The 26,872-nt window shown below is 37.3% G+C and overlaps 1 protein-coding gene across 6 annotated transcripts in view; it reads right to left on the reverse strand.

The window, feature by feature from the left end:
• Nucleotides 1-26,872, reverse strand: part of BCAS3 (BCAS3 microtubule associated cell migration factor) — a 618,903-nt gene that overhangs the window by 268,991 nt on the left and 323,040 nt on the right. For 5 of the 6 annotated variants that reach the window (XM_032428491.1, XM_032428494.1, XM_032428495.1 and 2 more), the window contains 3 exons: nt 26,067-26,167; nt 23,393-23,589; nt 18,070-18,167 (listed from right to left, as the gene is read on the reverse strand). In XM_032428491.1, coding sequence (XP_032284382.1) covers nt 18,070-18,167; nt 23,393-23,589; nt 26,067-26,167 — 396 coding nt within the window. The other variant, XM_032428496.1, reaches the window with a different exon arrangement.

Here is a 26,872-nt window from a genome sequence, read left to right on the forward strand (position 1 = left end):
CTTACAGAAATAAAGCAGAATTATCCAAATAGGAAGAGAGAAGCTAGGAGGGAGAAACAGAAACAGAAGACAAACTGACACAGAGACAGAGGGGGAAAAAGAGTGAAGGAGAGGCAGTGACAGTTCAAGACAGAGTCAAAAGCAAATGTAAATAGCCAATCTAACACACTCAGGAGTGTCATCTGCTCCCCTGGCAAACAAAACAGCTCCATTTTTTAAGACTGAGCAAAATGTATTTACACACTAAAACAAGTGTCATTGAAGTCAAATCCATTTGGGCAGAACTGTTTTGAGGTTCCTTCCCCCCCCCCCGCCCGCCCCATCCCAAAGATTTATTTATTTATTTTAGAGAGCGAGTGCACCAGTGAGGGGCTGGGCAGAGGGAGAGAATCCTCAAGCCGACTCCCTGCTGAGTGCAGAGCTGGATGCAGGGCACGATCCCAGGACCCATGAGATCAGGATCTGAGCCAAAACCAAGAGTTGGATGCTTAACTGACTGAGCCACCCAGGCACCCCTGAGGTTCTTCTTTTTAAGGAGCGAAGAAGCTTACGGAGTAAATTCTGCAGTCCCCACCAAAAGTCCCACGAAATGGCTAATTTCAGTTCAGTAGAGAAGTCAACGTATTCCTTTTTAAGCCAGGGTGATGAATCTCTTTCCCTTAAAGGACTATCAGAGCTGCCTCAGAGTACTGCAAATATAACCAAACAATATAGGATCACAGATTTTAGAATCAGAAGGGTCTCTGAATATCTAATCTAACAAACTTCCTGTAGGAATCAAGTGAGTATCAGTAAAGAAATTGTCATATTGTCACAATCTAAAACTGGAAGAACTAGATGGGGGATGGGTGGGATAATCATTTCTGAGACTTAAACTGTTGCCTGAAATATCAGAATCTAACCTATTGTTATTGGAACATATCCTCAAAAAAAATCACATATTAGTTCAGAATACAAGCTCTGGAATGAGACTGCCTGGCCTCCACCATGGGATCTACCACTTCTCTAAGTCTGTGTCCTTAATCATAAAATGAGGACAATACTATAACCAGTCCCCATAGGTATATAAACATATATAAAGAGCAAAACAAAAACTTTGGGATATAGTAAGAGTTATTGCCATTATTATTATTATTGAAATAAAGTAACAAGGAGAGAACATTTAATGAGTCCTTGTTACATACCTGAACTATGGCCAGAAGCTTTACAAATGTCATCTATTAATTTTCACAATATAGGAGACAGGTGTTCTTATATCCTTCTGAGGACAAAGAGACTCAAGGTCATATACCTGGTTGGCTATAAAGATAGAACCTACATTTGATTTGACCACAGAGTTCATGTGCTTCCACTACACACCTGCCTATTCTAAAAATGCATCTATCAAAAATATATTTGGGACGCCTGGGTGGCTCAGTTGGTTAAGCGTCTGCCTTCGGCTCAGGTCATGATCCCAGGGTCCTGGGATCCAGCCCCGCATCGGGCTCCCTGCTCTGCAGGAAGCCTGCTTCTCCCTCTCCCTCTGCCTGCAGCTCCCCCTGCTTGTGCTCTCTCTCTCTCTGACAAATAAATAAAATCTTTAAAATACATATATATATGTTTTTTAATAAAGAGCTGTATAAAACATGTTCATGACAAAGAAATTCAGATGACACTGCCAAAGTGGAAGGTAGTACAGTGTATGTAATTTTTATGAGCCATAGCTCCTTACTCTGAAAAAAAGGAATTATAGTTGACCCTTGAACAACATGGATTTGAACTGCATGGGTCCACTTAAATGTAGATTTTTTTCTTTTTATAAATAGAGTATAGACCTATAAATGTATATTCTCTTCCTTATGATTTTCTTAATAACATTTTCTTTTCTTTAGCTTACTATATTGTAAGAGTACAGTATATAATATAGATATATATATATAAAACATGCAAAATATGGGTTAATCGACTATTTATGTCCTCAGGAAGGCTTCTGGACAACAGTAGGCTATTAGTAATTAACTTTAGGAAAGTCAAAAATTATATGTGGATTTTCAGCTGCACAGTGGGGGCTCAAGACCCCTAACCTCCATGTTGTTCAAGGGTCAACTGTATAACAATACCTTTACCTCATGAGAATTTTGTGAAGAATAAAGAAGCTAATGTATGTGAAGTACTTAGCACAGTATATTGAGCAATCAAATATTATAAAAAACCAGTATTATTCATTATATATAAAATTTAATATGCAGCACAGGAACTGTATGGGCTGCATGTAACTCGAGATTTAAATAAAGATGTTAAATATCCTATTTACTGTCTTTTAATGTTACAACTTTCCCTAAATACACAGTCCAGTTAGGTTTTCTTCAGCAGTAAGGATGCACGTAATTCAAAATGATGATAATTTTCAAGATCACAACCTGAAAATATTGTTGTCTCAGTCAAGGACATCTACTAATTTGCCTATATCTAGTTTTGTGAATGTGAATTGTTCTGTATTCACTAAAGTTCCTTAGTAACTTTTTTTATTCTTAAGACAATATTGTTAAAAAATAAACCAGAATAAACCAAAAACAACCCATAATGTTTATTCTTGAAACCACAGTGAACAAACTACAATGAAAATTCCACCATCAATAGCAGGAGCTGATGGGGGTATCAATCCAGAGCCTTTCAGTTTACTAGTATTTTGTTCATATCAACCAAATAGAAGGCAGTATTTAGTTACCATTTTCAAGATGAAAAAACGGAGGTACAAAATGGGCTGGTTAAAGACCCTATAGTTCTCAAGCATTAATGGACAAGAAAAGCAAGCAAATACATTTACCTCTCGAGTATACTTTCACATTTGAGTTGAGTTCTTCTTTCCACATTTACTGGAAGACCAAATCTTTTTTTTTTTTTTTTTAAGATTTTATTTATTTATTTGACAGAGACAGAGATAGCGAGAGCAGGAACACAAGCAGCAGGAGTGGGAGAGGGAGAAGCAGGCTTCCCCTCGAGGAGGGAGCCCGATGTGGGACTCGATCCCAGGACCCTGGGATCATGACCTGAGCCGAAGGCAGACGCTTAACGACTGAGGCACCCAGGCGCCCTGGAAGACCAAATCTTATTTTCCAGAATTTGAAGCGGGAGTTATTTCTGAATAAACTATACAAAACAAACCAGAATAATTTAAACATGTGAAAACACAAGTCCAGTGGATGGGATCTGAACACCCTTATAAGTTTCAAAGTGGCTAAGAACTCTTAGATCTTTATAGTAATAAATATTGTAGTGTACAAAGGTCCTTTGGGAATCCCCACTCATATGTTATGCCATGATAGAAGATCAAGGTGTCAGGTCCATTTAGGATCAGGGCATTTTTGGCTTCTTTATGCTTTAATTCATATTTTGAAAAAGCAATTAAAAATATTTCTAAGAGAAATATAATCACTTTGTCTCCCTCTCCCCTAGCCCCAAATATAGAATAAATTATGAATTTCAAACACTAATATTCTGTTAGTTTGCATTTGCCCACAAGTAGATGGAAAAGAAATGTGACCTTGGGCAATCACTATTCTTTAGTGCAAGCCTTTTTCAGCTTGAGAAAACATTACCTGATTGATAGTGGCTTTCCTAGCTGAAAATAAATGTCTACTGCTTAAAGGCTAAGAGTCTCTCTGCCAGCAGCAGGGATACCTAGGTGAGCCATGGGTAAAACAGTCTTCAGTCATCAAAACCCTATCAAGGAGGTCTGGCCAATGGCCCCTTAAAATAGACATGCCACTCAGGAGTGGAGGCGCCGTATTTGATGACTTCTATGATGTACACAGTATATAATATAAAGAATAAATAAGGACAGCTCCTAGGTCAGATATAATGCTGCTACTTGCTGATCATATGAATGAAATCAAGGTAGGCTACTGTGGCCAAGATGCTGTTTAATATTCTGGAAAAATGAAGGTCTCACAGATTTATATCCTTGCTCCAATGCATGAGCTATATGACAATAGACAAGTTATTTAACATCCCTTAACCTTACCTGCAATGGTAAACTGTCAAATGCTGAAAAATATGTTTGGTGTTAAAGAGTTTCATTTATGTTTTGTGGATAATGCATGCACATGTTCTAAAAGACTACAGTGGGAAAAAAAAAAAAATCTCCTTCTCATTTCTGTTCCCTAGCCACTCAGTTCCTCTCCTAGAAGGCAACTACTGTGTCTAGTCAAATGCAAAAATTTGGTTTCAATATTCCATGCTGAAATGTTGAATTCATTAACATTTATTGAGTGCCTATTATGTGTCAGAGCCGTTCAGGGTGCTGTGGGGAGTACAAAGATGAGCTCACAGTCTAGAATGGGAAATGGTTCCCAACTAACTTTAATATGAGGCGATAAACACAACAGTAAAAGTTTAAGAACAGCGGAGAAAGTAATTAATTTAATCAATGGGGTGAATTGGAATAAAGAGTAAAATTAAGAACAGGTTTCAAGGCAAATGAAAAGTTTCAGGCACCATACCAAAATTTTACTAAGGTCTCTCTAGCTTAGGCCCCCTGCTTCAGGAATTGGGATCCTACCATGGCTATAAAAACTCTATTTAAAGGTATTCACTCATGGCTAAAAATTTCTGACACAGGAAAAGTCAGCCCAATAGCAGAATGTCAAAGGGACTAGTATGGATGCTGTAAGTGTCCTCTTTAGGTAGACAGAAACAGAAGGGTGAAACGAAAGTCTTTTCTCTTCCCAATCATGCAAACATTCTTCATTTGAAAAGTATATAACTCATCTAAAAAAGGGATTACTAACTGGGGAACTCAATTAAAGTTTCAAGTGTAACTTTGGTATTCTCTCTGATCTCAACACGGAGCATTTAAATAATTGTGGTCTTTCCAATATTCTTAGCACACCAAAGTAAAACCAGTTTAAGACTCAAGATACCGTGTCTCGCAGGGCTGCCTGGAGCATAAGTACAAGTCACTGAACTGTAATGACATTGCCAAAATGGTGGCAATTCTTCAACAAAATATTTTGGCTTACTGGAATTTAAGTCAGATCCCTACATGCTAATATCCTGGGTTCATGTATAAAATGGGTGAGCTTAAAAGACAGCCCCAAATAACCATACAATGATATGTCTAAAAGTTAGCCTAGGATGACCAGAAAACAAAAGCAAGTCCATTCTCTTCAGTGGATGTTTGCCAAGATTGACATCAGATTCCAGAAAGTGGGAATTTGCTACAGTGGATGCTTTATAAAGATAACCTTAAAACACAAATTCACATGCCAGCCTAGTAACACCAAAACACAACTGATTTGAGGGCCATAATTCCTTTATTTTTATTATCTGGTGATGTAAAAGCTATCAAAGATGAGAAACATACTACTTAAACATAATGCTTCTTTTAAAAACGACATAAAAGATGATTTGAAATACTCTGCCCAATATTCCATCTGATCACAGTTTACCAAAGGCCCAAACAAAGAAATAGTGACGATAAACATAGTCTAATAAAGGACTCTAGGCCAAGATCACATTTTCTAGGTTTAAGCGAGGTAATGGAGATATGAAGATGTGGCATTATTAAATTTTAATCAGCTTATGGTATATTTAAAGCCTTGTGCTCTTTTTTTTTTAATTCTAGTTAGTTGACATACAGTTCAATATTGGTTTCAAGAGCAGAGTTCAGTGGTTCATCATTTACATATGACACCCAGTGCTCATCACAAGTGCCCTCCTTAATGCCCATCATCCATCTCGCACATTCCCTACCCCACTGCCCTCCATCAACCCTGTTTGTTCTCTATAGTTAAGAGTCTCTCATAATTTGTTTCCCCGCCTCTCTCTTTTCTGTTCATCCATTCTGTCAACAATGCAACAAATATTGATTATCTGCTCTGTGGCGAGCACCGATACCAGGCACGAGAACTATAAAGACAACCCTTGTTCTTAAAGAACCCTCTATTACAAGGCATTACTTTCTCCCCCTTTTTCAAGGCATCCTGTCCATAGGGTAATCCAATAATGATGCCAACCAGAGTTATCTTAAGCCAAGCAGTGACAGAGCAATCAGGATCCACATCTCCTGTTAAGTCATTTCATGCCTCTTTTTCACTGTTTTCACAGGCAAATTAATCTTGATCATGATATACTTAAAAGCATCAGTACAGACAGTGACTTAAGAACTGCTACCAGTGTCAATCCAGACTCACTCCTGCCCAGGGATGATCACAGATGCTGTAATATCTGCTTACTCGGCTGCTGTTTTTCACCATACACTTAGCTTCCGGAAAATATCAGACTCAAATGTGTTATTATTTAAAGCTGCACTTCAAATCCAGGTCCTTGGACCAATGAAAAAAAATATTCTCTTTTGGTATTCAAAAACTCACAAACTGCAAAACATTAAAGTCACAACTTTTGCAGGGTATTAGGAACACATCAGAGGTAAGATTTAAACTTCAGCACCCCAAATCCTGATGATACAATGTTCTAATCCTATAAGAATACCCTGGTCTGTGATTACTCTAATAGCCTCTTAAATACTGTGAAGTATAGGAAAAGGGACAAAGCTCCCATTTTTCTTCTCTCCATTCACAAATTAGCCTCAAAGTTCTGAATATAAGCATTTTCTGTAACAACAAGCCACCTTTATAACATCCAGATAATTATAGGTTCAGGTCAAGAACTCTAGACTATATTGATTACATCTCTCGGCAATCAGGACCCTCCAGCACTGTCCGTGTCCACGCTAACAGGGGCAGCTTTTAAGTATCTGTGACACTAAGAATTTTCAGTCCTATCAATGCCAGAGCTGGAAAGCCAATGACCAGTCAGGCCTGTCAGTTGTTGCCTGAAGCAATAAGGACAAGCTGGGAATTCATCATACTGGAACCTCATCTGCCAGCGGCAGTCACACATTTTCACCACCTGAATAGTTGATTCTCTTCAACTCCCACGTGGCTCATTCCAGCATACAGTGTTTTGAAATGAATATTTGATCAGGCAGGGTAAAAAGAGGTTTGGACTTATTTGAGGTGTCACCCTAATGCACTTTACGTAATTCTAAGTATCAGGAGCTAGGTATCTTTAGGTCCCGCGCTTTGCATGTTTCTGAAATGGACCTGTGATCCTAATTAAATATGATTAAATGAGATAAGCCATGTAAAAACACCTGGCACAGTGTTGGGCACAAAGCTGTTTATCAATAAACATTGGTTCTCCATATCTTTTACTTCTATCTAATGGTGAATACCCTGAAGATTCCTCCTGGATCACTGGGAGATGGGGATCTCAGAATGCCAAAGAAATTTAAGAATCACCCTAATTCTGTCAAAATTCTAAACACTCACCCAAATATAAACCTAAGAAATAAATATAGTAGGGTTATTAAAACTGCTTCATGATTTCAGGATATCAACAGTTTGACTCTGATATAGCTAGGTATGATTTTCTTTGTTTTTATCCTATGGGGTACACCCAGCTTTTTTTTTTTTAAGATTTTATTTATTTATTTGACAGAGAGAGACACAGCGAGAGAGGAAACACAAGCAGGGGGAGTGGGAGAGGGAGAAGCAGGCTTCCCGCCGAGCAGGGAGCCCGATGCGGGGCTCAATCCCAGGACCCTGGGATCATGACCTGAGCCGAAAGCAGACGCTTAACCGACTGAGCCACCCAGGTGCCCCTACACCAAGCTTCTTGAAACTTTGAGAGTTGATGTATTTAACTAATTTTGGAAGACTTTCAGCCCTTCATTTATTTCTTTGCCCTTTCCCTCCTTGTCATCCATGTGTAATAATCACACATACATTAAACAATTTAATACTACCCCACACACTTCTCACACTGAGTTCTTTTTCTGAGTCTCTGATCCTTTCTTCTTCTGCATCCAGTCAGCTATTGAGCCCATTCAACAAATCATTTAAGATGTATATTTCAGTTTTAGAATGTGTTTTGTTCTTTTATGGATTTTATCCATCTCTTCCTAATTCCAATAAAGGAATGATATAATATTAGAATGTAAGTTTTCATTTTAAAAACTACATCTAACATTAAACTTAATAGAGAAATATTAAACACTTCTTTCTAAAATTGAGAAAAAGACAAGAATGTTTAATATCTTCACTTCTATTCAACATTGTACTGGAATGTCTAAGCAAGTACAATAAAGAAGAAAAAGAAATAAAAGGCATAAAGATTAGAAAGAAATAAAACCATCTTTATTTGCAGATCACATGAGTGCATAGTAGAAAATCCAAAGGAATCTACTAGAACACATGAATTTAGAAAGGAGAGCACTTGTCATGATGAGCACTGGGTGTGGTATGTAACTAATAAATCGCTATATCCTACACCTGAAACTAATATTACTCTGTATGTTAACTAACTGGGATTTAAATAAAAACTTGAAGATTAAAAAAAAAAAACTTGGAAGAAAAAAAGAGAAAGGTTTCTGGATACAAAATCAACATACAAATAAAATTATTGTATTCTATATACTATGAAAAAAGTCTGAAAAACAAAACACAATATGCTACTTGTACTAGCATCAAAACATCAAATAATTGAAATAAATTTTACAAAATATGTTTAAGACTACTACACTGAAACGTAACAAGTATTAAGAGAAATTAAAGAAGGGCTAACTAAATGGATAGATATAAAAGGTTCATGTGTTGGAAGATTCAACATTTTTAGACGGCAATTCTCCCAAATTTGATCCACAGATTCAATGAGATTTCAATCAAATCTCATCTAAATTTCTATAGAGATGAATATCTACTTAATGTGTATGTGTATGAGGATATATTTATATCTCAGTGGTTTTCAAACATTTTTTCAGTCAGGACCCCTTTGTGCTCTTAAAAATTGAGATCTCCAAAGAGCTTTGGTTTATGTGTTTTACATCTATCAACATTGAAAATGTTTATGTACTAACTCATTAAAAGACAAGAAACTATGTATTAACATAAATGACTTTTTTAAATAAAAATTTCCAAACTAAAAAATAATATTGAGAAAAATGACATTTTTAACTTTTTTGGACAGAAACTTTTATAATAAACAACAGGTCGACTCTCATATCAACTTACGTATTCAATCTGTTGTGATATGTTCTTTTGGTTAAGTATGTGAGGACAAGTTGGCCTCATTCAAAAATATAATTGGAAATGGATGGAGCATATGAAGATCCTGAGCCTTTTCAGATTCTGAGGATATTCTTCTTTGATATGACACTTAACAAGTTAGATGCAATTGTACCTGAAACTATATCAATTAACTTTTGTTCTCTGTTACATGGAAATCCTTTGTCCTTTCTTGCACTTGGAATGAGCCTATTACTCATATATACTTTTGTAATATCATAAAATTGGTCTTTCGGAAAATATTTCAGATCTTCCAAATGTGGATTTATATTATTATATGATATGAAAGTATGACACTAGTTATTAATACCACCTATCTCATCAGAAATGTCTTTAAGTACTGGGAACCTGTTAAGCAGTGGTAGATATATGGATACATGGTTTCCAAATTTCCAATTTGTAACTGAAAATGAGTTTTATCAGGGGCGCCTGGGTGGCTCAGTCCATTACGTGTCTGCGTTTGACTGGGTCACGATCCCAGGGTCCTGGGATCAAGTCCCGCATCGGGCTCTGGGCTCAGCAGGGAGTCTGCTTCTCCCTCTGCCTGCCCCTCCCCCTGCTTGTGCTCGCTCTCTGACAAATAAATAAATAAATAAATCTTTAAAAAAAGAAAATGAGTTTTATCATTGGTAACAAATATTGTCAGTTGTTTTCTTTGACGTGACAGGCTTATTTGATTTATTTTTGAGAAAATTTCTGCCAAATACTCAAGTCTGAATAAACAAAGTTCGTCAGTTGTTCTTTCCCATAAAATGGTATTCCATGACAGATGCTAGCTCAGTTCACAATAATCACACAAGGTCATTTTGTCCAGACAACTATCATGCATTAATTCCACTGTGACATACAGAATACTAAAAAGAAGGACACAAGCAGCAAAATTTAATAAAATTGTCATATGTCAATGATTTTGACTGTATCATAGACATTCCTTTTTTTTTTTTTTTTTTTAAGTAGGCTCCATGCCCAACATGGGGCTTGAACTCACAACCCTGAGATCAAGAGCTGCAGGTTCTACAGACTGGGCCAGCCAGCTGCCCCGTATCATTGACATTCTTTTTTTTTTTAAAGATTCTTTACTTGAAAGAGAGAGAGTGTGGGAGGGAGGGGCAGAGGGAGAGGGAGAGAGAATCTCAAGTAGACTCTGAGCTGAGTGCAGAGCCCTACGCGGCGCTTGATCTCACGACCCCAATATTATGACCTGAGCCAAAACCAAGAGTTGGATGCTTAACTGACTGCACCACCCAGGCGTGCCCAACATTATAAGTAACTGTAGTTTTTTTTCTTTTTAACTATGAGTGAATACCCTTAGCTAGAAGCACAGTTTGGTATGCTAAGACACCATCAGTTTTATCTACCATTGCTTCTGCACCATCTGTACTTAATATCAACACAGTATTAAAAAAGAAAGGAAAATAATAACTTCACATTACTATAAAAATAGTTTTCACGCACAGACCCCTTCAAAGTGTCTTGGGTATTTCCAGAGGTCAGTGGACCAAGCCACGAATTACTGGTACATATACATACACACATGTGTTTGGAAATGCAAAGAACCTAGAATAGCCAAGATATACATGAAAAACAAAAGTGAAGGCATTAGACTGCTGGTGACTAAAAAGCTACAGTAATTAAGACAGTGTGATAGTGGTGTAAAGATAGATACACGCACCATATATATCAATGGAACAGAATAGAGAATCCAGGAAAAATACGTTTTTTAAAAAGGCATCAATGAAATCTTTGGAAGAAAAGTATATCTTTTTGATAAACAGTGCTGGAAGAAACTGCATGGAAGAAACTGAATCTTGATCCTTGCCTCATAGCATAATAAAAAATAATTTGAAAAGGATCATTTACCTAAATGCAAAGGCCAAAACTACACAATGACTAGAGAAAAACATCACTTCAAGACTGGGTGAAATGGCAAAAAATTTTGTGCAAAACACAAAACATAAAAGGAAAAGCAATAAAACTGGACTTCTGCCTGTCAAAAAATACCAATAAGAAAGTGAAAAGGCAATAAACTGAAAGGAAATATTTGTCAAATATCTGACAAAAGACTATATCCAAAATATTTAAATATTTTAAATTCAATAAGACAACAGGCCAAATAAAAGTTGGTGAAAGACTTCACAAGTACAGAAATACATTACAAAAGAAGATATCTAACTGGCCAGTAAGTATATTCAAGATGCCCAATATCAGTATTCATCAGAGAAAAGCAAATTAAAACTACAGTTTACATTTACAAGAATGGCTCATACACTGCTAAGAATGAAAAATGGTATAGTTATCTTGGAATACTTTCTTGGAGGTTCCTAATAAAGCTAAATACATGCCTGCTTTGTGAGCCAGCAATTCTAGTCCTATGTATATGCTCAAAATATATGAATTCACATGCAAAAAAAATGCATAGTCAAAAAAAGACTTGTACAGGAAAGTTTATAACAGCTTTATTCATAAAAAGCTAAAAGCTGAACACAATAGGACAATGGATATATAAACTGTGTTATATTTATACTACATTGCAATGTAAAAAAATGAACTAGTGTCACATGTAACACGTGGATGAGTCTCAAAAACATTAAGTTAAATAAAAGAAGCCAGACACAAAAGAGTATCTATAGGATAATTTCATTTACGTGAAGTTCAATACAGACAAAACTAATTTATGATGATAAAAGTCATAGTGATAATCTCTAGGTCAAAGGTAGTATATTGACTGGAAGGGGCATGAGGGAACTTTCTGGGATGATGGAAATATTCTAATTTGTTCTGAGTAGTGATATATACAGGTATAAAAACACATCAAGTTGTATGATTAAGATATGTACATTTCTGCTATATGTAAATTATACCCTCCTTAACTTAAAAAAATTCTTCAAAGGTGATCCAAAGTACACACTGATCGATTTTTCAACCTGAAAAGGGCTTTGAAAATAATCTACTTCAATTCCTTCATTTCTTATGGGAAGAAAGCCTTGGGTTTCGAAGTAATTTACCAAACAGGTAATTATAGGCAGAGTTGAGACTAGAACCAAAGATCCGTAAGTTACTAGTCTCTATTCTTTCCACGACACCAACTTTCCAAAACAAGACTTTTCCGGGGAACAATTATTTTCCCTTCGATTATTTGCTTTAGCTTTTCTCTGACAGTTTTCAACAATATCCAGGGGGCTATCATGAGCTCTGGTTCCGACTAGTTGCCCGGGTGAGGTCCCAGGCTGCTTTTTAATTGCTCACTGGGCTTACATATTCAATGGAGAGAGACTCTTTTGTTTCTTTCTAAGTTTATAGATGGCACCTATAAGCATAAGCCTCTCAGGCTCTTGGACACAATTTAAAATAGTGCGGCACTAACAGTTTGACACTAATGTCACTAAGACTAATGGAATTCCCGGTTCAGACTTAAACAAATTCTAATACTGCCCCCAATATTGTCCCTCTGCCACCACGGTCTCAGGCAACAGACTACATAAACAGTCGGCCTTGTATTAAAGATATAGTAATAAAGGTACAAAAAAGAGAAGTTCGGTCCTTTGGCCAAAAAGCCCCTTGTAAATATGTGGTACCCCAGTATATCAACAGTGGGGAGAATTCCATCAATTCCTTCTCAAAATGCTTAGGAAAGACTTAAAGTCATGTCAAGGACTTGGTGCTTGCAATAGGGAAAGCAAAGGCGAGGTTTTAGTTGACACAAAGATTTATTCAAAGAAGCAATGTGTCATCAGAAAAAAGCTTTCCCAACAGCTTCTTCTACTTCTGTTTACAGTTTCTTCATCTTCAAGTGGGGCAATCTTTTTTTTTTCTTAATTGTGCTGAGCTAAAATTTTCCACATTGTTAACTTGAATTTCATCCTCTAACATCCTATAAATATTAGAAGAATGAGAGGAGTATTTAAACCAGAAGGAGAGGGATGTGGCCGATCACCTTCCTCATGGGCAAAATCAGGTCTTTTCCCTATACTCTTAATCTCTAACACTTATTTTTGATACTATACAGACAAGTAGGTGTTCATTAGATTAAAGTTGAAATAATTCATAAATGTCCTCTCTTCTAATAAAAAAAAACCAATATTAACATCTGAGTTTGAATATTTGCTAACTGTTTCAAGTGGAAATAGTGTCAAAGTAAAATTACTGACCTCCTTTTTCCCCTCTGAGGGACTGTTCACAGGTCACGACTAAGCCTTCTTTTAATTTCGCCCTCATCCATAATCCTCTTACTGATCCCACACAGGCTTTGAATACTCAAGGTACAAGTATGCCTGGGCTTTTCGTCACCTTATAATCACAAAGAATATCTGGAAGTCTACTAAATGAAAACCACATCACGTATTCAAAGAAATACTCAAAATTTCTAAAGAACTTGATATCCTTTATATCTGAGAATTATTTTAAGGAATAACGAACACATCCCTGCCCAAAAAAGTGAAACAGTTTTTTGCACAGGGAACCCTAAATTCTTTTTACAAATGCAGAGAAGACCGGATGGGTAGGAAACATCGCTTGTTGAAAGTTTCAGCCAAATGTTCAAGGCCATGATTACAAGGTCATGGTTCTCTCGTTCAACTCTAGCTTTTAAAATCATGGCGCTAAGTAGCCTCACCATTGGATGACTAAACGGTGTTTCTTACAAATCTCTTTGTTTCTTACCACCAGCATCTCTTGTGTCTCTGATGGCTGTAAGACAGTGACTAAGTCTTTCTGCCTCAGATTGGAATGACAACTGTAGATACAGTGAAATATAATCCTTAGGGATATTCTTCCCCCAGCACTTCAGAAAAATCTCTGTAAAATAAAAGCATGCCTCTGTATGAACATCTCTCCAGCAGAGATTTGACTTAAATAATCTCCTTGTTCCCTACCCAATCATACTTCTTTAATAAGTATTATTTTGTTTTTTTAAATGTCCGATGCACCAAATGCCAAAAAATGATCATTAAAAATCAGTCAAAGCAGGCATAAATGATCATTAGAAAATGAATCAAATCAAACCTGTTTGGGTTTTTAAGTGTCTCATTTTCTTCAGTAAACAAATGATTTTGATAATGGGAAAAACTAGGTGCTGAAAAATATCTCCGGGATTAACGAATTTCTTAGAAATTATTTAGATTACTTCAACTGTACAACTAAAATAATATTTATCTTGAGTCAAGAACAACAACAAATACCAGGTCTGGAATTCTGTCCCTATTTATAGAAATGTTTATTGTAACACTAATTCCTGATTTATCAAAGCCTGCTCTAAAGGATAAGAACTCATTTTACGTAACTGTCACAATTTTCCTTCTCCTACTATCATCTTCCATAGGAATGTACGTAAATGCTGCCCCCACCACTTCCAATAACGTTTTCAATGTTACAATGTTTACTCTAGTAGAGTTTGACAAAGATGTCTGCTCTCTGCATGAGTCAGGCATAAGTCTGTCTTTCAATCTCAGTTGCTTTGAGTTCTTTCTTGGTAAACATCAATTTCCATAGTAAAACCACAAACCAGGAGAAACAAACTTAGGATGAACTAGATCTTTCTAGGCTTTCTGTCTGGATGACTCAAAAGCGACCTTAGAGTTGTTATTAAGTTACCCAACAGGTACAGCTCACAAGTCTGGGAACAAGAGGATCAGTCACCAAGGTGGGAAACAAAGTTTGAATGGAGCATGGACAGCTATCTTTCTACTTTCTCTTCAGAGGTCCTACACATTTATCAAAAGGACACATGTTAAAGAACAAACAATGGGAAGAAATTCTTAGATACCTAACCAAAAGGAATGTACAGAGAAAAAAAGTATTTTGTCTAGAAATGTTATCTATGATTCAGAGACACTGATGTTAATGAAAAATGGAATGGTTCCTTCAAATCTCCTTTGTTCCGGGTAGCCTGTGTATAAGGGTAAAATCCTATAAAGTATCTTTCCAGAATGGTCTTCTTCTTAGTCAAGAAGGGAACATCTCATAATTATCTAAACTCAAAATTTTAGGTAGGATAGTACCCTTTTGAATCACCAAAGGTCAGATGTTATGGGAATGACATCCACTTAGAAAGCAGTTATAGATCTGCCAGTCTAAATACACATATTTATAAAGAGACAGTAAGATGTTGGTTCATAGGTATCTAAAGGCATAGGATTTATGTCATGCCTAAATCACTGAAGTCAATAAGTAAAAACATACATATTTTAGTAAATGTTCTTCTATGTGAAGGAGTGAAGAACAGATATACTAGATGATCAAGAAATTATAATAACAAAATTTCTTAGCAAAAGTGGTACAAGGCTCTGCTGATCTCTTTTAGCTTCAACAGAATAACACTGCCAGCTAAATATATAGATATCTAAAACATAACAGGCTGGCCCAAGGTATAAATAAAATATTTTCATTTTGAACACTGTTAAACTGTCAAACAATTTACTCACATCACATTAAATTTCGAAATTCTATGCCTCTGAAAAGTAATCACATGAAAAGTAATTATACCATCACTAGTTTAGACAGGACAAGAGCTGTCACTGGAACAGAAGGACGGTTATAAAATGTGCCACAGGAACAATTAAAAAGGCAATACACTGAGTTGTATTGCGTGAAGGTAAGACAAAGCAATGAAGCCCAATAAGAGGAGGGGCCACAGTAGTCGTATCTCGAAGCAAAAGCAATCAAAACGCCAGAAAAGCATCTTCGCCATATGCAGCTGACTCCCAACGCATGGGTCATAATCAGAGAAGCACTTCCTGGGTCACGAGCACTTGTACAGATTTATTAGACTCTTCTTAATCGAAGAATCTAAAGCAGAATTTTCCCATTATTAACTTCTTTTTATAAGGAACCCAAACCATTTAGTCTCTGATCTTCCTAAATAGCAACAGAAAAGTCTGTTACAACAGTGGTCCTATCAGATAAAGTAGATTAAGTTTCCCCAACAAAACATTATTCACTCACTTAAAAAAATGCGTTTAACAAAAGGGATCCAAACCATTGGAGAAGTAGAGAATTATTCGTAACAGTCCAATTCCTCATCTATAGGGTTTCTTTAGCTCAAAGTTAGAGAGAGCAGCACACATATTTCATTGTTCTGTCTCAAAGGAACTATGGCTTTCTGGAATGAAAATAGGCTTAGAAAAATAACAACAGCTTAGTCACCAAGAAGTCCTTTCTCTACTCAAAAGATTAGTACTTTCGGGCAGAGGCTCACAGTTGTAGAACAATATCCTAGGATCTCCTACAATGTGTCTCTGATGCAAATGTAAGTAAATCAAGGGCAAAGATCTACTTCCTTTTTCAAGCATCAATTTAAAAACTCTTCTCCCAGCAGATTTAAGTCAAATGACAGTTGCCAATAGCTCAATGAAACTCCTCTCTGTGGCATGAGATGTAACTTTACAAAGAGCTAAAATTGAGATAGTGCTACATGATAAATATGGAGTATTACCTCAGAGCAGAGTGCTGAATATGGCAACTTCTAATAACACCAATAACTGCTTTAGGGACATGTGTTTCACTTGACTGGGCATCACTTGACTCTAAAACATTCATAATATGGCAGTTTAAGAATGTTAAAAAAACCCCAACAAAGGCTACTACTATAATCTTGAATCAAATACTTTAGGTTACAATACATCGCTTCCAGGATTCACGATGGTTAAATGGTAATTCCAGATGAGCAGGATCTGTTAGCATTCTCAGATTGAAACTATCAAAAAGATTTATTGTTTAAGTCTCCCATCTCAATATTTTTCAATGCAGGGAAGCAAGGATAAAGACTTCACACATTTCTGTGCTTGTTTCCAGGGGACGAACCATGGTTGCCAAGAGAAAGCAGAGGGACAAGTATGAGCTTTTTAAAGTAAGAGTCTACATTAAAAATGAAGGCACAGCCCTCGATGTGGACAGGTAAATCAGACACCAGGTACAATCCACTGACAAAAAAATCAGAAAGCTAAGAAAACGTACAAAACCGTTTAGCTTTCAAACTTCAAAACACATCCAGACACAGAATCAGAAACAGAAGCTTTGGTCTTTTAAAAGTGACCTTCACAAATCAGTTTTGTGTTTGTTTCCATTTTCTTTCACAGTTTAAGCCTCAATCAAATCAGCGGTCTCTGGGGATTTTGAAATTGCTATAGATTAAAATCCTCTCTGACTCAACTGTTTGACTAATGCCAAGTATTTAATAATTCTACTCATAAGAGACTTTTTCTTGATGAAACCCTGCTGTATGCTCTCTTCAGATGCTCTGCAGCTACACCATAACAGAAAGCATCACTGTCCTTATTTTATCAATACATGTAGAGATGAAAAATGTATTACTATAAACAGGTCTATGATTTGGCAGACGCGGCAGAAAACAGTTTGACAATACTAATGTAGCAACTATCACCTACAGAGGCAAAGATCTACTCCCAGGTACTAATAATACATATTCATGGCTTGGTTCCAAGGAGAGGAGGTTAATAACTGTGATAGATAGACTAAAGTTAAGTTAATGAATTTCTAAACTTTATGCTTTCAATAATAAAACCATTTAAGCTACAGCATTTGGACTCTCTACTTCCACAGATCAGGCATTTTGATACTCAACAGGTTGAGTAAATTGAATCCATATATTGTATTTACGTTCTCTGTCAAGGTTGCTTCTCCACATTTGAGAGATCAAAGGCAAAACAGTCATCAACCCTGTAGCCTTCAATACTGTGTTCATTACATTTAATCAAGTGCCAACCCCATCGCATCATTCACAACCTTAACAATATTTAAATGCATGGCATTGTTTAGCAACAAATGTCGGCACGGTACTGTTTTAACAAACACATACACGTATGCATGCACAGCATGCACGCACATCCCAAAACAAACAAACAAACAAAAAGAGGAAGGCAAAAAATATCATTCTCTCCATTGCGCAGGAAAAGAAATTGAAAATGCACAGAACTATCCAGCACACATTTTGGAGGTGGTTTTCTACCTGAGGCAGCATCAATCACGGTGGAAATTCCCCTTCGATCAGAAACTGGACGGGATGACCCTGGCATGCTGACTGGGTCAGAGCGGACCGGCTGGATCCTGCAAGGCAATTTAATTTAATTCACATATGTTACCGGCATCAAAACTGTCGCGTGCTACAACAGACCTTAAATCAGGAATGCTGGATTAGGCCAATCCATTAAAGAACCATTCATTCTAAAACAAGACAAAGAGGGGAACTGCAGTCCCTAATTCTTGCACAAAGCTAACGCACTGCAAACATTCCCTACACTCCAGACTTCTTCTCCTCTTTGTAAATTACTCAATAGATTTTAAGTAAGGGGTTGAAAAATTGACATTAATTGAAAGGGATAAATTTAGTAGAACGGGAAAGGAAACAAAATACTTTATACCAAAACCTTTGACATTTCCAAGGGACAGATCTGAAGAGTTTTGACACTCTTCAAATTGACAAATAGCACCATAGCTAGTAAAACCTGCCATAAAAGGCAGCATATACTAGATACAAAATCTTGAGGAACTCCCTTACAATCCTGAATGAAAGTTACTTTATATATGACAAGAAGCATAGGAAAACAAAGCTGTGCTGGAATGTGGTGGCCACAGGTTTAGCTAGGATCACTATTATCTAACTGAGTTACCTCCATAAAATTACCAATTAGCATGTAAGAATCAATTAGAGTCTCAGCAAAACTGCAATTTACTACATATAATTTCAAGTTGCTTAGGAATGATAAATCTATAAATGCCAAGAGTCTCTCTCCAGCTGTATTAGATAAATACTATTAACATAAAAAAATCTGTATGACTAGAAAATCTGAGACCCCCATACAACTTAGAGGAAAAAAGACCTGTTATAGCAATATAAGCATGCATTTTTGGTAATTCATTCATTCAATGAGTATTTGCTGAATATTAAACATGTGTCAGTATTATTCTAGGGACAGGCAGAAACAAAACATGAACTAGAAGGTCTATGTGTGGATATGTGGTCTAGTACATGGACATTCATGACTGATGCAAAAGAAAAGGGTGAAAATGAGTGAAACAGGCAATTAAAGCTCAGAATGAGAAAACGAGGTAATGAATACATGGTCCACAGCAGACTGGGAAGATCTTATGGAGGTGGAATAGGAATTGGATATGTATGCAGTAATAGGATATGTATATATGCAGAGGAGCAAGAAGTGTTCCTTAAGCATAGAATGAAACAAGCAGACCCTTGGATTGGTAACTAAGCCTGACAAATGCAAGGCAGCTTGAGGAGCATGATTTGGCTGAAGCATAGAGTTCCCAGTGGATCCTGGTGGGCGAGAAGAGGTTGATGAACGCCATGGGACAGATTATAGAAGCCTGAAATGCCAAGAATAGACTGCAGAAAAAGAGTAGTTCCTGAAAGCATGGTTTAAATGTTTGTGTATTTGTTGTGTGAAAAAAAGAACCAGGAGGTAGGTGAAGGACAATGCATTTGATCCAGCGCTGGAAGCCTAAAGTACTGAGAACAAAGACTCTCGTCACTGCTATTGCGGACATCACAGACATCACGTACCACCTAATCTTTGTTCTACCCCAGCTGATTTTGCTACACCAGTCATGGTAATCCCATCAGCTCATGGCAGAGATTAATTAGCTCCAGGATGGGTAGGCCTAAGCAAATTTGGGCCAGTGAGAAAAGAGGAGCTGTTTATTTGAAATGTCTGGAGAAGATGTTTTCTGGTTCTTAACAGAAATAAGAAGCTAGACAGTTAGATATGGTCAGTTCATCCAAACTAAAGCCCCCTCCCGGTCTAAACAACTTAAGTGAACTAATAAATTTCCTATTATTAATTCAATCTCTATCACGGTTTCTGAATAATCCAGAGTTGTGGGTGAGGTGAAACAAGGCTGGCCATGAATGGATGTGTTGAAGCTGGCAACAGATACACGAGGGCTTATCCTATTATTTTCTTTAACTTTAAATATGTTTATATATGTGTGAAATTTTTCCATAATAAAAATGACAAAAATAAAAACAAACTGGTAGAGGTGATGGAAATGTTCTGGAATTGGATAGTGGGGATACTGCCCAACATAGTGAATATACTAAAAACTGCTGAATTATACAGTGAATTTTATGTTAGGTGAATTATGGATCACTGAAAAAAAAATAACATGAATAAGGTCTGAGGATCAAATGAATAACACAATTACTATGGTTGATGACACTGTACTACATAACTGAAATTCAATGAAAGAGCCTCACTAAAATAATCACAACACATATATACTAAATATGTGAGCTGATGGATGTGTTAAGTAACTAGATGAAAAAATAAAATAATAAAGTAAAAGGAGCTAATCTTGAGTAGAAAACTAGACTTCGTATCTTAGCTTCTTTTACATGATCTCTTTCTCAGATCTAAAAATAAATATTTCATTGACCTTTTTTACAGTTTAAATCCCTGCTCCAAGTAAGGAGCTGCCATGAGTTTAGGCCATCCCTGATTCCCTTATGGACATGACAGTCAACTCTATACCTGCCTGCTCCCCACTTAGGTTAGGATATAGGGAGGCAGAATATCACAGCACCACATCATTCTTAGTGATATCTTATGGAGTACAGGACAGGGTACCAGGTGTAAAGGGTCAGCTGAATCAAAAACATCTAAATAAAGTTTTTTTTTTACAGTTTGAAGGAGAAAGTAAGGCTAACAGCCATAGTACCATTGTACATAAGCCTAAAGAAATGTAGACGAAATAGAGGTGAAGCACTCAGAGCAATAGGAAAACAGGAATGAAGAGAATATAAATAGCTGGATTTCTTTTTTTTTTTTTTTTTAAAAGATTTTATTTATTTATTTGACAGAGAGACACAGCGAGAGAGGAAACACAAGCAGGGGGAGTGGGAGAGGGAGAAGCAGGCTTCCCGCTGAGCGGGGAGCCCGATGCGGGGCTCGATCCCAGGACCCTGGCATCATGACCTGAGCCGAAGGCAGACGCTTAACGACTGAGCCACCCAGGCGCCCCTAAATAGCTGGATTTCTAATTGGATGCTGGGCAGGAAATGGTACTAAAGAGGCCACTATAATTCAAATGATGTAAGTCAAATCTGAATTTCCCATCAAAACCGTGTTCTAATGGAAGTTAAGGTTTTAACCAAGGGCCTATATGCTCAGATTTTTAAATATAAATTACAAGATAATCAAAACAAATGTATAAGCCTGTGACCCCCAATAAAGGTATCTAAAGTTTAGATGTATCCAATAAACAGGACAATATTTGGGGTGCCTGGGTGGCTCATTCAGTAAGCATCTGACTCTTGGTCTCAGCCCAGGTCTTGATCTTGGGGTCGTGAGTTCAGGCCCCATGCTGGGTGTGGAGCCTATTTAAAAAATAAAAAACAAAAAAGGACAATATTCTAATTAAATATATACAGTTTAAAATCATTTAAATGACAAATACTGGGAATGCTTTAGCATAAGAAAAAGGAAAGCCCCTGAGGAACATTCTAGAATGAATTTAGGACAATAGCTGTCTGAAGAAGCAAGTTAGAGAGCTCTTAGATGAAGGGCTATGTCTGAAGTAAAGAGTCATTAAGCAAGCTGGAGGTCACAAAGCAAAGGAACAGAGCCGCATATATAGGAGACTAGAGATATCCTCCAAAGAAGAGGGACAAGGGCTTATTATAGTACCAGGTGACAGTCATCAGAGGAAAAAAAGAAAAAAGGATCTTGTGAATAGTTCAATAAAGAGAATAAACACAGTTTTATGGGTTGTCTATTTTAAATGCCTTATTATTAACATCTGAGTACCCAAATGACTTATAAACATGAATGACTACACGCTGAATCATTAAGTTGAGGACTGACAACTTCCTGAAAATGGACTATCGACACCAGATTACATTTTACAGTTGGTACCAGTGAAAACTGGTCTAGTACTCAGTATTGTCACTATTGCCTGACATCTTGGGGGGAAAGTTCCACTTCTGAAAACCTGGAAGACATGCTATGTTTAAAAAAAAAAAAAGAAAAGCAAAAATGTATGGAAGAAATAAAGTACAAAGCAAACAAACAAAAAATTAAGACACTGGAAAAGGTATTATAGGAGACATCTTCCATTACATGAATTACTTTTTTATTTTTAAAGCAAGCTCTACACCCTCTGTGCAGTTGAACTCACGACCCTGAGATCAGGAGTCCCATGCTCTACCAACTGAGCCAGCCAGGCACCCCATGAATTACTCTTAAGGAAGAAACATTTAGGCCTAATCTACCTCTGCAACAGCTTTTGCATTGTTAGACAAACAGATACTGACAAAAAGATATATAAAAATATATTTCCAATATATAATTGGGACACATTTTTCCATAATTTTTAAAGAGATGTAAGAAAAAGGTCTATTTTAGATTCAAGTAAGATACATTACAGAATTTTTTATAAGAGAAGACAAGGAAAGGGAGATTACAGGGGCGCCTGGGTGGCTCAGTTGTTAAGCGTCTGCCTTCAGCTCAGGTCATGGTCCCAGGGTCCTGGGATCGAGCCCCACGTCAGGCTCCCTGCTCGGCGGGAAGCCTGCTTCTCCCTCTGTCTCTGCCCCTGCTTGTGTTCCCTCTCTCACTGTCTCTCTGTCAAATAAATAAAATCTTTAAAAAAAAAAAAAAAAAAAAGGGAGATTACACTGCATTAGACTGAGCCTTTCATTGTTATACCAGAATGTGTCAGGGCTGGATGTAACAAATTAAACTGGTAAGCAAACCTGAGACTACAAAAGTCAAAAAGTTCTCAGCTGCATTAGAAAAAAATCTTTAATAATAAAAAGCATATTCTGTAAACCTTGTACTATGATTCTTACAAGTGAGGGTCAGAGAATATATATGATGATTATATATATATGATAAACTATAAGTGAATTTATATCAATTCTTTCTCATCCAAAAACTTTTTAAAGCCTAAAAGAAGGAATAAGCAGGATCTAGACGAAGGTTAGTCAAAAGATGAAGTGTCAGTAAGATCAGGAAAGGAGGGCACCCTCAGACTTTAAGCAGTTATAAATATGAGGAAAGCAGCATAAAATGAGATTTTTTTTTAAAAATGCACTGAATATTAGATTTGGGGAAATACAATCTGAAACACAAATATTTATTGAATGTAAGGAGATCCCACATAAGACCCCCAGCAGTAATAATGAATCACAAGCTACAGTGGATGTATTTTGCACCATAAAACTGTGCCAAAAGGGAAAATGTCAATATTAGCTAAGATGCTCATTAAAAATGCATATATTAATCTAGTCAAATCACTCCCTAGTTCTTATTTCTTACCTGAGACTGTTGAGATCAAGATCATCTGTATCAAAATCCAAAAGGGGCTGTGGAGTATCACTTGGACCGTGAGACTGCAACACAGATGAACTGGATGATATGACTGTGGTTTGGCCTGAGGGATGGATGGTTTTGAACTGGAACTGGGGACCCATCCACAGACGTCTGTGGGGTCCAGTGTGTGTTACAATTTCTACCTGGAACAGATTACGAATCATGATTTAAATGTCTTATGACCTCCTTTGAAGAGCCTTTCGTGATCCCCCCCATCCTGTCTCCGAACACCCTCCAAGCCCATCTTAACCAAGTAGGAGAGGTACGGGGCATCCACAATCAAAAGGCAATGAGAGTCACAGCCTAGATAGACATTCTCTACATCCCTCCACTGATTTTTACCAAAATAAACAAAAAATTCATTGTGTGTGTGTGTGTGTATGTATTTATATGGGTGTGAGCATGCACATGCACACACATACACACAGTCCACACATATACAACATGAAAGTCAAAGAGTAAAAGGACCAGTTGCCTGCCTCATATAACTAGCATCAACTCCCTAGGGACTACGTTTTTTCATTCTAGACAGTACTTACCACTTTGTGGGCATGCATTGAATACTACACCTATCAATCCACAGATTAAAAGTAATTCCTTCACGGAGGATCAAGCTCATGACAAACTTGAAGTTGTTCTTAAACTATCCAAGGAAAAGAAAAGGTCTGAAATAATTTTCAACACCCAAAGCCAGTTTCTTTCCAGTAAATATTCCGTAATATTTACCCTCAAAATCCCCCCAAGTCAACTTTTAAATGAAGAGAGTATTATATACTTTCTCTCAGACTAGATTTGTCTTCAAAACACCATTATTTAATTAGAACGTTTCCTCCACTACCATGAACATTGACACAGGTATTTTAAGTGCTGCAAAACAGTAATACTAAAGGGTTTATGAATTTCATGCTCTATAGAGGGGATAGGGAATGGTGCCAATATTAAAGACTTTAAAGACAGAGCAGAGAGTAGAGGATACAGAATGAAACCTGAAGATAAACATATCATATGATTTTATACATGAGCAACTTGATGAGGAGACTAAATATGCAAACGTTTGGTGAAAGACTACCTCTCGAAGTCTTTAACTGCTGCATCCACGTCTGCATATACACTTTACGGAACTGACTTCCCATGTGCCTTAGTTTTGCCCTGAGTTCTTTCATATTTAATCACATTTCTCTGATTGCGGTGATTAATTCTTAACAAAACACAACTGAAAAGGTTCGCAGAGTGCAGCTCTGTGTTTGGCAAGTCCTAAAGGGCAAAAGCATCATGGTCTTGGAACAACATTCGCATTCCCACTAATCACAGGGCAAAAAATACTCAGATTTAGGACAGCGATTTCTGATTCAAGTAGCTGTATCCTGCAATGTAAATTAGGCCACAGATAAAGCATTCTGTGTATTTTAAGCTCAGAACCATCCGTGTCACAGAGCCGAGAGGTAAACAGATGCCAATACAGTTTCACTGAGGCAATGACCAGATGTTCCTATTCACTCTCCTAGTGTGTGCGGTACAAACATATTGTCTATACTTTCACACTGACAGCACACATTACCCCTTCTTCTAACTGAAAAGTTGAAGTGAAGGACAGTGGTTTCTTTGCCAGCACTTTTTTTTTCTCTTTACTTTACCATGGTATCCTCAAGAAAGGAGGCACCTCCACAGACCAGGAATCGAAGCATGGATCCTCCTTCAAGGAGCTTCCCGTGAGTGCTTTAGGTGTAATGAAACGTATGTCACCTACACACAATTTGATGCTCCGGCTTCCAGATTCCCTTTAGTTTGTCAGGCTACCCTCCCCGAGAAAGCAGGGAAACTGCACGAACCTCCACGGAGGCACCTGTCTGATGAAAGCCGCTTGGATTGGTAATCTGAGACAGGTCATTAACTTCACCAAGTGATGTCAGACTTGAGGCAGACATAACAGCATTTGTAATGAAGTCATTCGTAATCTCATCATTTTGAAATGTGCCCAAGTATCTTTTATTTCAAAGCCCTTGCGATGAAGACAGCCTCACCTGGCAAGGGGAGGAAGGGTCAGCTGGAGCTGTCACAGGCCTGGCTGAGGGACCACGGGAGGCAGCAGGACGGGAGCCGAGGAAAGGAACCCAGCTGGGCACAATCAGGACGTGTGCAGAGTAGAAGGCTGACCTCTTCTAATCCAAGTATGGGCCCAATCTTCAGAAAATGTTGGCTCCACAAAACATAGCCCACATATTGTTGAAAGGCTTCATGGTTTCAACAAGGCCAATTCTCATTTTAATCCAAACAGTCCATCTAAAACCCAAAGGTTCTAAGGGATATACATGGATTGTTTGAAAGCTATGCATATTTTATGCCCTCTGTATGAAAGCTAATGTACACACACACACACACACACACACGTGTACAATACATATAAAATATATGTATATGTATCCTTGCAGCAGTATTTATAAGAAATTCTTCATATGGCAAGACAACTGATTAATTCTTGGTGATCCCACAAAGAGTTCCCAATTCTGCCCATTTTCTTCTAAGGAAAATAATTTTTAAGTTTTTAGAATTGAAGAATAAACACAGACAATGGATTTCTGTTTTCTTTCACTTTAATAGGCCTAACATTTTAGAGTTTTACCTGAGAAAGCCATTCTTCATCTTCCTGTCCACTGTGGTCAGAAGCTAAACTGTCATAGGACCCATGCCGAGTAATGGGCCCCGGACTTCCAGGGGGAGCCACTGTAGGAGAAAGAAAACATATTTAAACAACTTTAACCCATGCTGTGGAAAAATTCACGTGGTTGCAACCATCCTGGACACTGTGTTGAATTTTAACATAAAATATGATGTTTAATGCACAAAGGCGATTCAAATAATTAAGGAACAAGAAAGGCTGAATTTTTTTTTTTTTTAAAGATTTTATTTATTTGACAGAGAGAGACACAGTGGTAGAGGGAACACAAGCAAGGGGAGTGGGAGAAGGAGAAGCAGGCTCCCCACCGAGCAGAGAGCCCAATGCGGGGCTTGATCCCAGGACCCTGAGATCATGACCTGAGCCGAAGGCAGACGCTCAATGACTGAGCCACCCAGGCGCCCCGAAAGGCTGAATTTCTTAGGAGTAAGAAAGATCTCCAATTAAGAGTACACTTTAAAAAGTATCTACAGGAATTTCGTCATGACAGATATCAGTGTAAAAGAAATAAACAACCAGCTGCACCTTTAGCAGCACGAGTACAGTAAGGAGCAGTGGCAATTCCATGACACATGCTCGGGATTCAGGACATTTCAATCATCTCCAATTAACAAAGAAATTAATTTGACGCAGTTCCTATAATTTGGGGAGGAATTTTTATTAAAACAAACGTCAAGATTCTTTGAGAGTCTATTTAGTAGTTTCACATCAATTAAAAGGCATAAATATGCATTTTTAACGTAAAACACTTC

Source organism: Phoca vitulina, unplaced genomic scaffold (genome assembly GCF_004348235.1).
Source record: "Phoca vitulina isolate PV1807 unplaced genomic scaffold, GSC_HSeal_1.0 scaffold40, whole genome shotgun sequence".
Taxonomy (NCBI): Eukaryota; Metazoa; Chordata; class Mammalia; order Carnivora; family Phocidae; genus Phoca; species Phoca vitulina.